The sequence below is a fragment of the Schistocerca americana genome, chromosome 4, assembly GCF_021461395.2.
Source record: "Schistocerca americana isolate TAMUIC-IGC-003095 chromosome 4, iqSchAmer2.1, whole genome shotgun sequence".
In the NCBI taxonomy this organism is placed as follows: Eukaryota; Metazoa; Arthropoda; class Insecta; order Orthoptera; family Acrididae; genus Schistocerca; species Schistocerca americana.
Genome location: NC_060122.1, coordinates 140,111,307 through 140,130,152, shown reverse-complemented (window position 1 = coordinate 140,130,152; position 18,846 = coordinate 140,111,307). Strand labels below are relative to the sequence as shown.

The 18,846-nt window shown below is 41.1% G+C and overlaps 1 protein-coding gene across 1 annotated transcript in view; it reads right to left on the bottom strand.

Annotated features, from left to right (window-relative positions):
- LOC124613306 overlaps positions 1-18,846 on the bottom strand; it is a 106,076-nt gene that overhangs the window by 24,174 nt on the left and 63,056 nt on the right. The window contains exon 5 of the mRNA XM_047142001.1: positions 10,116-10,286. Within this exon, the coding sequence (XP_046997957.1) occupies positions 10,116-10,286 (171 nt within the window). The remainder of the gene's footprint in view (positions 1-10,115; positions 10,287-18,846) is intronic.

Here is an 18,846-nt window from a genome sequence, read left to right as displayed (position 1 = left end):
TGATTCACTGTTGACCTTCCTCTTCTGTTCAACAACATTCACCTGATTCATGATGATCTCACCTCCTCTACCCAACACAACATGATACTGTAAGCCATGTGTATAAGAGTTTAGCTGTGTTGCATGCTCTGAAGGAGACCATAAATCCATAACCTGTGATATTGGCTTCCTCACACACTCCACCAGAATGGTGGTTACACACAGTCCATCTAGGCTGCAGGCTAAAGGCGTGGACCAAAAAAATTTTAAATAATTTTGTTTTTTGTTTTAAAGCTATGATGGAGGCCTCTTCTAATCACAATAGACACAGGCATAATTTCGTTGTATGGAACTGCATGGCAGAAATTTTCAGTATATTTTTTCTGTACCTCAATTCATCCATACTGTAACCCATAAGAGATATGAATTCTTGAGCTCTTGAAACTGGTGAAAGCCATTTCAGAAAATTAGATATGTTAATGAGATACTGTGGGGGAATGTGGAAAATGTCTTAAAATCAACAGCATCTCAAAGACAGCTCTCTGACTGTTGATGTCATAACAACCATGCAATCATTGTGGGATTTTTCACCCGAAATTAAAAAGCCTAATAATAATATTGAGGAGACATTGAGTTGCAGATGGGCACAACATAAAGACTATTATACAAAGTACATTGAGGGGAAGAGATAGGGGAAGGTGCAATGCTGCTAGTGAGAGCAGGCAGGGACATGGTGGGGACAGTATAGGGACTGCTAGGTGCAGTAAGGACATTGGGTGGAGGCAGTAAGGACATTGGGTGGAGGAGGGGGGGGGGGGGGAAGAGCAGGAAGGGACACAGAAGTAGAGGAGTGGAAAAAGAGTGGTGCGCGCACTGGTTGAACAAAGGCTGTATTGTGCTGGAGTGGGAGGAGGGAAGCGCGGATAGCTGGGTGATGGACAGGGAGTACCAAAGGTGCTATGCTGCCTGTAAGAGCGGCAGGGACGTGGTGGGGACAGGGTAGGTGCAGTCAGGACATTGGGTGGAGGAGGGGGGTGGGAGGGGGAAGAGCAGGAAGGTACAGAAGTAGAGTAGAAAAAGAGTAGTGGGTGCACTGGTGGAAGATAGGTATTCTAGTGCTGGAGTGGGAGCAGGGAAGGAGAACTTGGGTGATGGACAGGGTCTAGCAAAGGTGGAGGCCGAGGGATGGGGAGAGGGGAAGGTAATGGGAATGGGAATGTAGTATATATTGCAAGAAGAATTCCTACCTGTGCACTTCAGAAAAGCTGGTGTTGGTAAGACGGATCCAGGTAGCACACGTTGTGGAACAGGTCATGCTCACATAGAAAGCAGCACAGTGGTTGCAGCTTAGTTTGTGTATCACGACTGCTTTCACAAGTAGCCTTACCTTTGATGGGATAGGCGATGCCTGTGACCGGACTGCATAGGTGATGGTGGAGGAATGTATCCTGCATCAAGGTGTGTTACAGGGAGGTGAGCCATGATGCAAGCAGTTGGGAGCAGGGATGGAGTAATGATGCAGAAGAATATTGTGTAGATTCAGTGGACAGTGGAATAGCACTGTGGGAAGGGTGCGAAGGATGTTCTGCATTTCGGGGCATGATGAGAGTTAGTAGAAACCCTGGCAGTTGCTCCAGTCCTGGGTCAAACTGAGTCACAAGGGGAGTGCTCCTTTGTGGCTATGCAGTGAAAATGCGGGAGTTGGTAGGTGACTGGAGGGACAAGGCATGAGAGATCTGTTTCGGTAGCTAGGGAAGGTAATTTCAGCCTGTGAAGGCTACAGTGGGACCCTTGGCATATTAGGAAAGGGACTGCTCATCACTACAGATACGATGGCCATGGATGGCTAGACTGATGGAAGGGGCTTCATGGTATGGAATAGGAGGCACAGCTGTTGAAATGGAGGTACTTATCATGTTTGGTAGGTTTGAGATGGAAAGACATACTGATGTATCAGTTTTTGAGAAGAAGGTCTACATCAAGGAAGTTAGCTTGTTGGGTTCAGGAGGACAAGGTGAAGCAAGTGAGGAGAAAGTGTGAGGTTCTAGAAGAATGAGAATGTGTGTGTCCTAACCAGTGGCATCTCATGAATGAATCGAGTGAGTGTGCCAAACTGAGGAGCAGGAGGGGGGACAAGCACACAGACTTTCACGGGAAGTGCGGTGCTGAGGGGGAGAGTACTGAAAATGTGTTTTGTTTGTGACAGTCATCTGCAATGGTCAAAACTTTCACAGGGAAGAATACATTTTGCCCAGTGATCACCTACCATAGCGAGTACAGCAAACTGTAATAAACGTACTAGCTTAACAAACGACGTGCTGGACAATAAGTCTTTTTTTTTTATATTTTGCACTTTTTAATGACCATTTAAAGAACCACCACCTGATCTCTATCAGCCTGTGTGGCTATTGTGAATGGACAGTAACCACAGGTTCTACTGTAACCTATTGTTTTGCACATCAGAAACTCTGAAGATGTAGTATTCAGCTGTTCTTGCCACGATGCCCCTCACACTGTAGTTGACTCCTGTAACACTGCTGCAGACTCTGCAAAGATGTGGTGAATTCTTAGCAACAATACTGCTACTTCTCCTTGCTCCTGCAGTGCCTGTTACTTCATTGCCTTGTTGTAAATGGTTTAGTAATTTCACTTCTGATTTGTTGTCGTTAACTAATACGTTGCTATTTTTTTGTGTTAGAAGTAACATTGACAAAAATGATTTTACAAGAAAATCTAATATTAGCTTCTTTTCTGAAATTTATTACCCACACTCTGTGATTAAATTGTACAGCAAGCTTCCTTTTAAATATGTTTTCTGAACTGCAAAAGAATTTTCAGTTCATTTAGTCAATAAGAATACTGAAACAACACCATTTTGAAAAGAAGTTACAAAACACACACTTTGAGAACTGGCATCTACTTTTAAAAGTAGTGATATCAATATAATAAAGGGAAACATTCCACGCGGGAAAAATATATTTCTATCGACCTGCCAGCGCTTTCGTATGGTAAGTCACATCATCATTTAAATATATTTAAAAGTAGTGATTTATACATCCCAAGTAGCTATTTGTTGCAGTAACATTACCACGAAAGTGTTTACACATTTGACAGTATTTTCCACATCTGTAAAAATATACAGAGAAATGAAAATTGGGTACAAACACGTTAGTCATTTATGTTGACAAAATCACATTTTTTAGAAGCAATTACAACCTTTTGAACACTGATGTAGTGGTTTGCAGAGTTTTTTTTATGTTTGAGAGCTAAAGAATGACTTTTCTGGAAATTACAAACACTGAAAACATTACAGTCTTAGACCCTTCTAATTTTGGCACCATTTAGGCAGCCTTGTTAGTACCTTTCAGACTTGTTGGAGGTAACAAGCTGGTCTCCAGAGCAGGGTCAGCTACACTTACATTTATATTACCGGGATGGTCACAGACCTTGGCTGATTTTGAAAATAACAATATCATTACTGAGGAAGCCATACATAATGTAGAATGATACACAAGTTGTTAATCATAATGCAGATTTGTTCTTCAGACTGATACAGGTTTGCTTGTAAGTAAACTTAAGTCATTCAGTATTTCCTGTGACTGCAGGGTTCCCACAAATTTCCCCAAATGAAATTCGCTAATATTTCCCCAATTTCCAGTTTTAGCATTTTTTCCATGACAAATTTTGAGATTTCAAGAGTAAATTAAGACGAAAGTTGACAACCTGCCTTTGCAGCTACAGTACAAGAAACAATAGTGCAAATGAGGACATACCTATAAACAAAAATAAAAAAACTTGCAAGCAGATGGCGTTTCCTGATGTGAGAAAAAATCTTAAGTGCTAACATCATCTTTTGTAATGAACTGGTTTTAGATGGAGATAGCAAGCCAAATGGTATATATGTTTCATTAAGACCATTAATGTTATTTTAATTCAACAAAACAAAAATTTGATGACAAAAATTCGCATTTCTTTGGAGCTGCAAGACATATTTAAAATACCTTCACTGATTTCAAAATAGGTTGCTTGAAAGAAGTGTATAAGGTGGGGAAGAATTGTGTAAAGCAACACTGTAGGTGACTGCCAATAAAATGATGGTTCTAATATATTCGTTATTGTCGGTTATTACCCACTGAGTTATTACGACACATTTAAACAGACCCAGCCTGCGGGCAAATAGGTATGAGCAGATCCGACAGGCAGGGCCTGCACATTAGTGGAACCGAATGGCTTCAGATCAGCAGGCCTGATCCATTACAGATATCTGCAGAAATGATATGAGGAAGTCTACTCATGTGGCCAGCTATTCACAAGTCACAGATAGCATGTTGATGAAATGAGACCACAGTGATGAATTCAAGAAACAGATAACTTGTTCAAATACTCTGAGAATCAAAAGTAATCATGGCAGCTACCAGCTCAGTGTAAAGATGATTGCTGAGCCACAGACAGGCATGTAGAAAAGAATCACACTCTCACAACAAAATTTTCAGCCATAGCTTTTGTCAGAAAACGAGAGCACACACACATTCACAACTCATGCACCCATGACCACCATCTCCAGCTGCTGCGTCTACAGTCTCTGAGAATCAGGTCCAAACAAACCACTCTTCATGCCTCCCTGCCTCTCATCGGCAGCTGCTAGGCTGGTGGCAAAAAGTGGTGACAGCACTGACTACAAACTGAGGGGATGGTGGGACGGGGAGAAGCAGTAGTAATGAGGGAGTAGGGAAGTGGCACATGTACTCAGCTGCACCCAGCCAGCAACGATGCATGGCATCTCAGTAAACAAACCATTTCCTCTACTGAGACAAAAATGAGATTTTACCAGTTTTTTCTTTTTTTTCCAAATTTCTCTGATATTTCTCTGATTTCCCTGACATTGAAATTCCCTGATTGGGGAGGAAGGGTTTTCCACTGAAGCCTTATATCATGGAATTGTCAAAATCAAATATGATAATTTACATACTTCACTGAACCCTGAAAAAGGGCCATTCTTACTAATACCAATGGAAGTACCTCATACTCATTCTTTGAAAAGAACTTGGGTGAACAGTACAGCACAATAAGGTCCTTTTTCAAAGCAATATTATCTAAGAATTGTCCACAAATTGAAGACAGTTCACATGAAAGTTGATCAAGAAATTTTAGCTTGTAAGTTGCATAATTCTGAGAGTAAAGCAGGAGAAAAATCCCATATTATTGAAGAAAGAGAACCTTTGGTCTATCTCACAACTGCGATCAATTGTTTCAAAATATAGACAATGATAAATGCCCATTTCTGAGTCATTTGAATGCAATCTCTTCACTCTGTTTTTACAAATTGTATCATGATTTTGAGTCACAGATTTCCAAAAAAATATCAAAAATGTGTTTCCTGTCGAATTGCAAATGTTCTAAAATCCTCTCAATCTTCTTGCTGCAATACACAACATCATAGTTTTTCATGTGCGGTATGTTATACAACACATCTGTGTAACTGAACAGCTTTCAAAATATTTCCAGCAAGAGGACTGACTGGAAATTGTGCAGAAAAACCAAAATACACTAACACATCACCACTGCATCACTGTTCCAGTTATCACTGTTATTTGGAACTCTGTCAAAGAATTGTAGGGATTTGACTTGTGTTCTTCAATAGTGTAGACCAAGCGGGATGAGAAGTACCATCTAACAGGTGAGTGATGGAAACTTTCTCTGAACAAGTTCCTGTAATGTGCAACTTCTGTCACAACACAGAATAAATGAAGAAATACCATTCATAATTTGCAAAAATATTTTACATTCTTTAATGTTAAAGATGCTTTATTGCGAAACAAAATTCAATACAGGGGCATATATCTTGACAAAACCTTACTCTGCAGGCTCTTACTCAGTACTGAAGCTCCACTAAATGTCTGGTTAACCAACGTCTCTGCAATGGCAAATTCATCAACTGTGTGTTCATCTTGAGCAAACAAATCATTAGTGGTTCTGCCTGCTCTATCATCAGTAAAACTAAAGAATTTTTCATTCACACTATCTTTATGAACATAACGCAGAATTACTGACAATTGCAATTTACACAATATGTCAGAAGTTTCGCCAAGCAATTTTATTTCTTGTTTCAGTGATTCCTTAACTACCTCAGAAATAGCTTCAATAATTTCATTTTGTATGGTTGTGAAAGTTCCTTGAAATACTGTAGATATACTCTAGTGTGCCTCTAACAAGGGTTATAGTTTTTCAAAATACTTAGTAATTCCATGTAATTTACTTTGTTAATAGTAGCATCCAACTCATGTCCTCAAAATGGGAGCTCTTATTTTGTTATATAACACATTGCATCAATGAGTCTTTTCAAATTTTCCCTGTTCCTTTTAACTTGTTTGATGTGCTGCCTAATATCACTTCAGTGCTGCTCATTTAGCAAGATGTCAACTCTGTCCTTCCCAAACATTTTTAAATGCAGAAGTGACAGAGATTTTGGGATTTCGAATGCCTTTGTTGCCCAACTGACAGTTGATTTACATCTGAAAACCCATATTTATTCATCGCCAATATTGCTCTGGAAAACAGAAACATGGCCAACAGAAAAGTTTATTTGAATCGGGATAACCCGTCAACCAATCAACACTTCCATACTGTGAAATAGAAAAATGTCTAGTGTAATGTTCTTGTTTGCCCTTATGCTCAGAAACTACTTTAGGTAATTGTGCTTCAGCCTACCTTTTGTAACTCCTTCCATTTATTCTTAAACAGTTCTCATGGAAACTGGTTTCCTAGCAAGTGTTTCTTAGTTACATTTACCTCAATTGTCAGTTCTGAACTTGGAACAAAACCCCTAAAAAACATCACAAAGTTGGAAACAAAATCCTACACCATATTTTAGGTTATTACAAACATTTACAGTTAAAGAAATAAAAAATGAAAACAACATTGGGAACGTTTCTGAACACACAACACTGATGTGTGAAAGCGTCATTGCCAGTAGAGGTTTAATCTGGGGTAATAACTACTAAGGCACCAGCGCCGAAATGGCGGATATACCAACGCTGTTAAGCGGTGCAAAGGCTATAACGATACGGCACGGTAACGCACTCGTATAAGTGATGGCGCTTTCAGGGATCCAGCCTGAAGCACGAGAACTTCTGAGCAGCGAGGTGCCTTCCCCACACATCAGTGACAAGTTGCAGCCCCCTCCTGAAAACTAAGTGGGCACACTCCCTCCCATCCCTCCCCTCCTGCCCACAATTCCTAAACAATCAGCCATGCCACAGAATGCTTCCCCCTCCACAAAGCTCAGCTTAGCTGCTGGTGGACAACATTCCCTCAGTTCCCCGAGTCAGATCAGAAGAGGGCTGTCACCCAGCAGCACACAGAGCATGTGTCTGAGCTCATTTTCTGTCACAGATTGCGGCAGTCAAACTCATGTTCAGTAACAGCAGAATGCATTGCTGTTTGTTCCATGTTCCTCTTCTAAATACTTTCCACAGATTTCAAGAATAGAAGTATTAGTAATATGGGAAAAATTTTGAAAAGGCTTGCAGTGCACAGCTAGCGCATATTGAATAAATGCCCGTGGTCCTCACCCTCAATCCATGTATGAACGTGTCGTCAATGAATCTGAATCAGGTAAGGGCTGTGGGGTTCTGAGTGGTTACGAAGGATACCTCTAGACGGGCCAAGAATAGGTTAGCACAGGATGGTGCCATATGGTTGCCCATCACTGAACCGCTGATCTGTTTCTAAATTATGCATTCAAAGCTGAAGTAATTGACGGTTGGTCATGGTGACAAGGAAGGAGGTTGTAGATCTGGAGGTAGTCGAGTGTTGGGAAAGGTACTGTTCAATAGCAGCATGACCATGGGCATTAGGGATGTTAGTGAAGAGGGAGGTTGGCATCAATAGTGATGAGCAGGGCACTCTGTGGTAAAGGAATTGGAACTGGAACTATGTACAGTCAGTAAAAGAATTGGTTGATACCTTTTATATAGGAGGGTACATTATGGGCATTCATTCCGAGGCTTGTCTGTGTTTTGAAAGCAATATGGAAGAACTAAAGGTGGATGGAAAAAGACCTAGAGGGCACCCAAGAACATGGTGGAACACGAGAGTGAGAATATCTGTGAAAAGGAGAGGTGTGACCTGGCAGCAAATGGAAGAAGAAAAGTGATGGGCGGACCAAGCCAAATGGAGAGGACTCGTCAGCATCCAGACCCGGCAGTAGCTGGAGCAGGATCCGGATACAACAACAACATTATGGGTAAGTGTTAGCCCAGAAGAGCAGAGATTCTCAAGTGTAGGAGGGAGATGGGGCTGCATAGTTACCAACCACAATGAGGCATCCTGGGTGGTTGGGTATATGGACTTCAGGAAACATACAGAAGGTAGGAGTGGAGGGTGTGGTATGTGTGAGGATAGAGAGATACTCTGGGGAGAGGTTCTGAGATGGCTCTATGGATTTGATGAGTGAGACTGGAGATCCTGTTGGATATCTGAAATGGGGTCCCTGTGGCAGGGTTTGTAGGTGGACAAATCTGACAGCTGGTGGAGTCCCTCCACCTGCAATACCTATGGTTCAAACCCACAGTTGTGGAGCCCTTGTTGGCAGGTAGAATTATAAAGTCACAGGCATCACTCATCCCATCAAAGGCACAGCTACTGGTGAAAGCAGTCATAAGACCTACAAACTAAGCTGCAGCCACTGTGCTGCTTTCTATTTGATCATGATAATCAACAATTTGTCTGTCCGCATGATTGCTCACCAACAAACAGTGCCCAAGAGGCAGTTGGATCACTCGTTGCTGAAAAAGCTGCCAAACATAACACACTTTGCTTCAATGGCTGCTTCACAGACTTTACTGCTTGGAACCTTCCTATCAACACCAGCTTTGCCAAACTGCACAGGTGGGAATCCTCCATGCAATATCTCCTACATTCCTGTAATCCCCCTGACCTCAACCTTTGCTAGTTCCTGTCCTTTGCCCACCTACCCCCTTCCCTTCTCCCACTCCTGCACAATACAGCCTTCTGTTCCACCAACATATCTACTATTCTTTTTCTCCTCCTATACTTCTCTCCTTCACCACTCTCCTCCCCCCCCCCCTTTCCATCCAACCCCTCAAACATCATGACAGCACCTAGCAGCCCTACCCTGTCCCCCCTATGCCCCTGCCTGATCTTGCAAGCAGCACTATGCTTTCCTCCACCCCTACCCTGCTATCTCTTCCCCTCCCCATCCCAGCTTTCACATAACTCCCACCATCTGCAGTTGCTGTACAAGGCCCGGCCACAGTGGCCAGAGACAACGGTCTTGGGTGTGTGATTTGTGCTTGTGTGAATGTGCGAGTGTTTGTCAAAATAGTTCACAGATGAACAAACCATTTCTGGGATAATGCAATAAAAGAAGCAATATAGATAAAAATATGTGACACCACTCTTAATAAGGATGGCAGCTTACAGATTAACAAGCCTAGGGACCCAGCCATCAGATATAGCAGGTGCGCATTGAAAATATTACCTCTCATGGAAATGGACTAAGCATGAGTGACAACACGGGCAATGGCTTGGCTGTAATGGAATCAGTAACTTTATGACAGTCACCAGTTGACAATGGCCAAGGAGTACTCCTCAGAATGCTCATGGATACTTAACCACTTGACGTGGCTGGAAGCTCAAGAAAATTTTGTGTTTGCTTATAGTTACGATAGTTTATTTTTGTAATTGAAATACTGATTTATACATGGACATGTTCTCAACTTTTGCACTTTGTTTAAAAAAAAGTGTAGTTAACCATAGAGATGTTCATAAGTTGTCCTGAATACTTTGATGATTTAGTGTTTCAATTTTTTTTTAATTTTATCAACTACTTGAATCATAAATTTTATTCAATTTAATAATAAACCTTAAATGCTGTGTTGCAGATTAGTTTAAAATATGTATGCTTAAAAGGTCACATTAATAACAGACAATAACTATACAAAATCTACAATCAACTACTGGCATATGCACCATGATGAGTAAAATTATTTATTTTATTTAGGAGACTGTTTTGCTTGAGGCCACAAAGAAGCATCCAGGACAGTCTCTTCAAATTGTGCAACATATTACTAATCACCATTCATTCTGTTTTCAAGACAATATACTCTACTAACCTCAAAGGGTATTGCTCTACAAGAACTCGTGTCGCTTCAGTAAGGCTCTGCACAGCTGCAGTTAAGGCAGACAACAGACCTTCACGAAGACCAGGTAGTGTGTGCCATCGTCGTGTCAGGCTTGGTAGAGATGAATTTTCTAGTCGTTCAACAGAACTACCTGTTACAGAGCTGCAACAAAATAAAAACTGAGAATTTCAAAGTAATTTTCTTCTTACTGCTACTGAAAGAAAGATAAACACTAAAAATTGTTTTCTAAGAGGAAACAAATGTGTGAGTTGCTTTTAAAATATTCTCTTTGAAAAATGATTTGTAGCCTGCCAGTATTAGATTGAGGAATGAGGTAGTAAGTCATTTGATTCTTCAACACAGCAGTTGTGCAACTCAAAATTGTGTTGCTCAACCTATCTGACAAATTATTTATGCATGCTGAAAATATTAATGGTACTATTACACTTCCTCGGGGCACACTCACTATTACATTTGATTCTATGGAACATTTGTCGTCCTATATGACAAACTGGATTCTATTAGTCGAATATTCCTTGAGCCATTCACGTACTTGTGATGATACTCTGTAAGATTTGATCTTGGTTAGCAGTCAACGATGTGGCACAGGATCAACCATATTACGGAAATAAAGGAAGTCACAATTTACCTGGTCACCTGTATCTGTTTTTTGCAAGATCTTGTGTGTGAATACTGTGTTTCACGCAAATGTTTTTCTACTTAATTTATATTGATTCTTTGAGAAGAGCTTGTTTCTTCCATAAATGTCTTAATGTTTGACCTTAGAATATGCTCTAGGAGCCTGATACATACAAACAATGTAATTTGTTGGGGTGTGACATGTTTATGCTATGAAATAACATATTCTACTTTCATCTACTTAGGTTGACAAAAATGTTTATGGAAACTGAAAATGTAGTTTAGGTAGTTATTAAGTCTGGAACATCCCATGGTGCACGTCCTTGTGTCATATGTGCAGATAGATGCAAAAGGAAGTCACCTCAACAAGGTTGGTTTGTTGGGGGAAGGAGACCAGACAGCGAGGTCATCGGTCTCATCAGATTAGGGAAGGATGGGGAAGGAAGTCGGCCGTGCCCTTTGAAAGGAACAATCCCGGCATTTGCCTGGAGCGAGTTAGGGAAATCGCGGAAAACCTAAATCAGGATGGCCGGACGCGGGATTGAACCGTCGTCCTCCTGAATGCGAGTCCAGTGTCTAACCACTGCGCCACCTCGCTCGGTCACCTCAACAAGGGCTGATGGCGAATGTGTGCTTATGCTTTGGCAGGTATGGCTTGTGGTTTCCGTACTAGGGAATGCTGCAATTAACCTACACCTAGGGCTACACTAAAGATTAGTCTGTCGCCACAACCAAGCATGCAGGAGTGGGGGGGGGGGGGGGGGGGGGGGGGGGGGGGGGGTTCGGAGGGGCAATAATACGTACTAGCCAAATGTTTAGATACTGCATCTTGTTTCCATTTCATAATCAACTACGAACTAACATCAAGATAAAGTCCCTATGCCTAGGATACATGGAGCTTATTCATCCTCCAACGTCACATTTCCCAACAGTTTACCACCACAAATAGTATTAAAAGACGTGTTCTGGAGAGATCTTTAATACAGCGTATGTTAGCTTTGTTGCAAGCTTAATATTTTTGGTATTTTTATTTCTAAACTTCACAGATTTTATGTTTTGTGCACTCGAACCATAGTGTTTGAGTTTGCATGACAAATCATTGACGTTTCCATGATGTCACAGGCCTTATGCGGTGATTGACTGACATGAGCAACCGAGCAACTGCCATGGTAATTTACACGCCATATCTACACTTATGTATTACTAAAACTAAACTCCAGCCAAACAGGTCTTGCAAGGCCCAATGGTACTGACCAGCCACCATGTCATCCTCAGCCCACAGGTGTCACTGGATGCGGATATGGAGGGGCACGCGGTCAGGACACCACTCTCCAGGCCGTATGTCTGTTTACAAGACTGGAGCTGCTACTTCTCAATCAAGTAGATCCTCAGTTTGCCTCACAAGGGCTGAGTGCACCCTGCTTGCCAACAGCTCTTGGCAGACAGGATGGTCACACATACAAGTGCTAGCCCAGCTCGACAGCATTTAACTTCGGTGATCTGACGGGAACTGGTGTTACCACAGCGGCCAGGTCGTTGACTATGTATTACACAAATATGAATTTTAAGTGATACAATGCACACAACCACCCATCTGCATCATACATTGCTCTGTTAAAATTGTGTGTACACCCTGTCTGGATTTACACATTTCTGTTCTTGATTCAAGTTTACATCGGGTCTGGGTAGACCAAATTCCTTCACTTTCATACTAACCATATGTTCCATAATTTTACCTAATAAACTGGATTCTGAATTCATACTGTGTTGTGTTTGAACTTGTGATATGTTGCTGTTATTTGCAAGAACATAAAACTCACTAAATTCATGTGTAACACACTCACAAAAAGAAAATTGCTAGTAATGCATGTTACTGCAGTCAGCAAGCTAGGAAACTAAAGTAAAACAGGGAATTTTCACATACGGGGTATATTTCATGTAAAATTTTTGAAAACATTATCAGCAATCTTTAAAATTAAAATTTCAAGATTAAAAACAGTCTTGATCACAACTTTTTATTTTTATTGGAGTGACTGGTTTCGATTCTATTTAAGAACCATCTTCAGACTCCAGAATGGTGGGTGGACTTCATGGGGCAAATTGCGCCAACCCTTGATGATGGAATAAGTTATTCCACCCACCGTTCTGGAGTCTGAAGATGGTTCTTAAATAGAATTGAAACCGGTCACCCCAATAAAAATAAAAAGTTGCAATCAAGACTGTTTTTAATGTTTAAATTATAATTCATGTGCTTCTCCTCAAATCATTCATGAGGTTGGGGGGGGGGGGGGGGGCTAAAACTGTGCACGTCGGTAAGACACCCTTAGGCTGAATCACCAGTCTTCAGGATGCCCATAAGAGCTGTACTCTGAGGAAGCCATGCCCCAAACCTGTCTCCTGTATAGAGCTAGCGGCAATTCCAAGTGCAGCCTTAAGAGTGGCTACTACCTGTTTGAAAAACATTGCTTGATTTCACATATCAACAGTTGCAAAAACGTATTATTTAAGCCTGTCTGCAAATAATGGGAAACGTGTTCTAAAACTTTAAATTCTGTAATAAGTTATTTATTTTTATATATATTTAGGGGTGACTCCACCTCAGAACCTCTAATTATGAGCCGCACCAGTGCTTTGGCGTAACGACTTGGCGATGCCTTACAATTCGAGGAGAAAAGTGGTGCTGGCAAGAAAGTGAATGATGGAAGAAGTGAAGACTCGTGATGAGAACTGTCATTCATGCTCTAATCCCAAAGTATTACATACATACTATGATCTACAGTGAATTACAAGTTATGAACCATCTCCATTGCCTGCAATTGTAAAGTAAATATACAGCAGAAACTTTGCCGTTATAATACAGAAGAGTTACTGCAAACTGAAATAGATCAGAGCTCTCTTTCAACATCTGCCCCAACTTCAAAAGGAGAAGTCACAAGGCACAGTTTAATGGCACTGTGTAGCAGGTCCTCTCAAGCAATTAAGTCCAAGAAAGGCAACCACAAATTACTTGTAAGGTAAAGCTGGCACACTCATGCCATCAGGTGAGAGATCAAACATGGAGTACACCCAAAAATGCCTGTAACATTCTATGATCCATAATTCTGTGCAACCAATACATTACCCTTTTTTGCAAACTGGACCGATCTGTGCTGCTTTGCCAGCCATAAGAGAGTATTTGCTGTGGGACTGAATCTTAGTAAATATGAGCTAAGAAAGAAGCTAGGTCTGTGGCGTTGTTGCTGCTGTTGTTTTTGTTGTTGTTGTTGTCATCATCATAGTCGTCCTCAGTTTGAAGAATGGTTTGATGCACATCTCCACACTAGCCCATCCTGTGAAAGTTTTCTCATCTCTGCATAACTACTGCAACCTGCAACCATTTGAACCTGCTTACTACATTCAAGCCTTGGTCTCCCTCCACAATTTTTAGCTGCTTCATTTCCTTCAATCATTAAGTTGAGGTTTCCTTGATGCCTCATCATGCATTTTATCAAGCAAACCCTTTTTTAATGAAGTTTTGCCAAAAATTTCTTTTTTCCTTTATCCAATACAGTTATTATTTGAGCTAGTCATCTAATCTTCAACATTAACAATGTAGAGAAAAGATAGATTACTACTTACCATAAAAAGGATCTGTTAAGTTGCAGACAGGGACAATTAAAAGACAGTTACACGTCAGCTTTCAGACACAGCCTTAGTCAGAAAGAGATACATGTGCACATTCATTCACACAAGCAAGTACACCTCACACACACATGGCTGCCAGCTTGGACCAGAATGACAAGGTGTGAAGATGGCGATCATTGCTTGTGTGAATGAATGTGTGTGTGTTTCTTTTTCTGGTAAAGGCTGTGGCCCAAAGGTCACATTAAGTGTCTTAACTGTGCCTGTTAGCAACTTCACATGTCATCTTCATGGTATACAGCAACCTATCTTTTCCTTACATTGTTAATATTCCAACCTGGAGTTTCCACGGTTTAATCTTCAACAGCTCTCTGTAGCACCGCATTTCAAAAGTATCTATTCACTTCTTGTCTGTACTGCTTATTGTCCATGTTCACTTTTGTATAAGACTACACTTCACAGAAATAACTCCAGCAGAAACTTCCTAAAACTTAAATTTACATTCAGTTTTACTAACTCTTTTTCATAAAAACTATTCTCGCAACTGTCAATCAGCATTTTATATCCTCTCTACTTTGGCATTGTCAGTTATTTTGCTGCCCAAATAACAAGACTCATCTACTGTTTTCATGGTGTGTTCAATGTAAAATCCAACTGCAATTCCATCAGGCCCTGGTAGATTTAGTTGTGTTTCAATGCCGGAGGGGTTAACATTGGAATCACTCATCTGTATGTCTGTGCAGTGATCAAACATTGGTGAAGTGCCATCATCTTGAATGAAGACATATTCAAATGCAGAATTTAAAATTTCTGCTTTCTGTCCACCCTCTTCAGTTTAGATACCAGAGGGATCCACGAGAGATTGAGTGAAAGGTTTGAATCCATTCACTGACTTTATGTATGATCAGAACTTCCTAGGATTTTCTGATAAACCATCAGCATATGACTGAAAAAATATTGCTGGCTTTACGCACTGCTCTTCTCACATTGCACAAGTTGTCATCAACTTTTCTGCTTCTTCATCCTTGCAATCTCTCTTATTGTGAGACTGTAATACAATCTGATTTTCTAATATTCTATAAAGGATACAATTAAACCAGGATGGATCTTTGCTGTCTTTTATTACTTTACTTGCAAAGTACTTATGCATACCATGATTTATAGCATCTTTCAACTTAAACCCCAATTTTATTGCATTTCCCAGATCTGACTCAAATATTTTTAGTTCTTAGTTGACAGTGTCTTTCTATCAGTTCAATCAAACATTAGTACTATCTGAGCTTTCTTGATGATCTTTTTGCAATTGGTGACAACTGTTCCTGTAACAGGATCGTGGTCACTTTACTGCTACCACTCTCAAAAAGTTTGGATAGGTTCGTAATTAGGTGGTCTAGAATATATGTTTTGCATGCCCATATTATATGCTGGTCGGCAATTTTATAACAAAGCCCCAATGCGATTCTCTGTGAGCCAGAATTTTCATCTCTTGGAATCTTATTCAATGATCATTTTACAATCTACTCTCCACCGTCACAGGCTGGCTAACTCATTCTGCTTTAAATAGCATTTTTGCTCTGTGTGGCATTCAGCTAAAACTGATTGATCTTGTCAATACAGTTATCATAATATTTGGTGGGATGTGGCACACAGTAAATGTCCTGAAACCAAGGTCATCCTGCAGTGGTGACTGTGTATGTCTGATCTATGTTGGCAGTCAGTACATCAGCTTCAGACTATGACTTTGCAATCAGCACCTGATTCTACTGGTTTTGGTGCTACAGTACTGCAGGATTGCAGAAGGTTTTCTGGTCTCCCCATACATATCACTGATCCTCATTTGTTTCATATACAAAATGTGGATCAAAAATCAATCTTACTAAAGCTGTGTTTTCTAAACTTGTACTTAAGCAGTTCTTATTTTGATTGCAAATGATTATTATTGAAAATCCACCGCTGGGAAAAAAATTGGTACACCTGGAAAGATTACGTCAATTTTGATTCTATTATGGCATATGCCACCTCGGGTATAGTAGATGTACTGATAATAGTTTCAGCATTGTCCATCAACAGACAGCATAGTGGCATAGCTATCAGAGTGCCACCTGTATTTACTCTTTTAAGAAGGAATGCTCACAGCTAGAAGACTCAGTGTGGTGCAAACATGTGAAGCAAACTGGAAAACATGCCACAGAGATGCACATGTTTCCTAAAGCCAGCTGAGCAAGTTTAAAAGGGTCACATTGTGGCCTTACAAGTGACACAACAGTCCTTTTAGAGTGTTAGTACACAAGTTAAAGATGATGTATCAGTTGTGCAATGACGCTGGTATCAGTGGTCAACGAACATTCTCACACCCATAGACGAGGATCTGGACCTCTATGCAGCACAGACACCTGCCAAGATCTTTATACTGTAAGGGCAGCAGTGGTAGATTGTGCAGCTACCACACACATAAGAAGGCTTGTGAGCCCAGAAGTGTCAACACGAATTGTTACAAACCAGTTATTAGCAGTTGGACTATGGGCACGCATGTCTCTAGCCAGCTTTCCACTCAAACCAGGGCAGCGACTTCCATGGTTTGACTGGTGCCATCAGAGGACCACTTGGAAGATGGTCTGATGCATCACTGTTTTCAGTGATGAGAGAAGATTCTGCCTGCACGCAAGTGATGGTCATTTGCGCTTATGATGTAGACCTGGTGAGCTCTGTCTCACAGAGTGCGTCCGTGCCATACCAGGCCTTATGGTCTGGACTGCCATAAACTACAACCCTTATTCACCTTTGGTGTTTCTGGAGGGGATGCTAACCAGTGCTTGGTATGTGCAGAATGTTTTTAAACCCGTTCTTTTGCCATTTTTGCAACAGGAAGGTGATGGGTTGTTGCAACAGGGTAATGATCACCCACGCACGGCCTGTAAAACCCAAATGCTCTGCATGACACGCAGCAATTTCCCTGGCCAGCACAATCTCTGGACTTGTCTCCAATCGTGCAGGTGTGGGATATGATGGGACGAGATGTGACTTGTGCAACTCATTAACCAACAACTCTTACAGAACTATGTGAACAGGTCGAGCAGGCATGGCAAAATGTATCCCAGGACAGTATTTGCCATCTGTACAATCAACTGTATGCCAGAGTCAGCACTTGTCCTAATATTGGTGTTTCCATATGGGTCGATACCAAGTACTTCAGAACCAATTGTACTATTGATCTGTAAATGTAATCATTTCATGTACTCCATATCCATTGTTGCAACAATAAATCTCGAGTGAAGTGAAAACCTCCAAAAGAGTGTACTATTTTTTTCCATCATTGTAGCTCCTATTTTGTAAGATATCATGTTAAGATAGCTTTCTTCATGCTACATGAACAAAATGTCTCATTTAGCACATGTCCACATGCACAGGTTTCCAAGACTAAGTCTGCTACCTGCTCTTTGTGTCATATCCTAAAAGTGTAGTTTACTGTCTCTCTCTACCTCCGCAGTAAATTTGATGTTTACAAGATTGCCAAAAATTCATACGGACATGATAGCCACTGACAGCATGAGCCCTCTGCTCACTACCTATTGGCTGACAAAAAATTGGAGGTACCTTTGGGTTTGAAAGTTGGACTCTGCGCAAACCAAGTTCTTAACTCCACTGACAATACTGATGGCAGGAAAAAGGTTGTGCCATAACTACCTTGCTTGTACAAAATTGTTATTTAGGATGCCATCACATGTTGTTTCCACCACACATATCTGGAATATAAACCCACGAGACAGAAGTCATGGGATACCTCCTAATATCGTTTTGGATCTCCTTTTGCCTAGAGCAGCCCAACAATTTCACGTGGCACGGACTCAACAAGTTGTTGGAAGTCACCTGCACAAATACTGAGCCATGTTGCCTCTACAGCTGAGCATAATTGCAAAAGTGTTGCCAGTGTAGGATTTTGGGCACGAACTGACCTCTCCATTATGTCCCATAAATGTTCGATGTGATTCATGTGGGGTGATTTGGGTGGCCAAATCATTCACTCAAATTGTCTAGAACATTCTTCAAATTACTCGAGAACTGTGGCTCAATGACATGGTCATCCATAAAAATTTCATCACTGAATGGCTACAAATGGTATCCAAGGAGTCAAACATAACCATTTCCAGTCAATGATTGGTTCAGTTGGATCCCAGAACCCAGTCCATTCCATGTAAGTACAGCTCACACCATTCTGGAGTCACCAGCAACTTCCATGGTACGCTGTTGACAATCTGGGACCATGGCTTTGTGGGGTCTGCATGACACTTGAACTCTACCACATCAGCTCTTACCAACTGAAATTGGGATTCATCTAACCAGGCCATGATTTTCCAGTTATCTAAGAGTCCCACATACATGGTCACGAGCCCAGGAGAGGCACTTTAGATGATAACGTACTATTAGCAAAGGTACTCGTGTTGATCGTCTGCTGCCTTAGTCC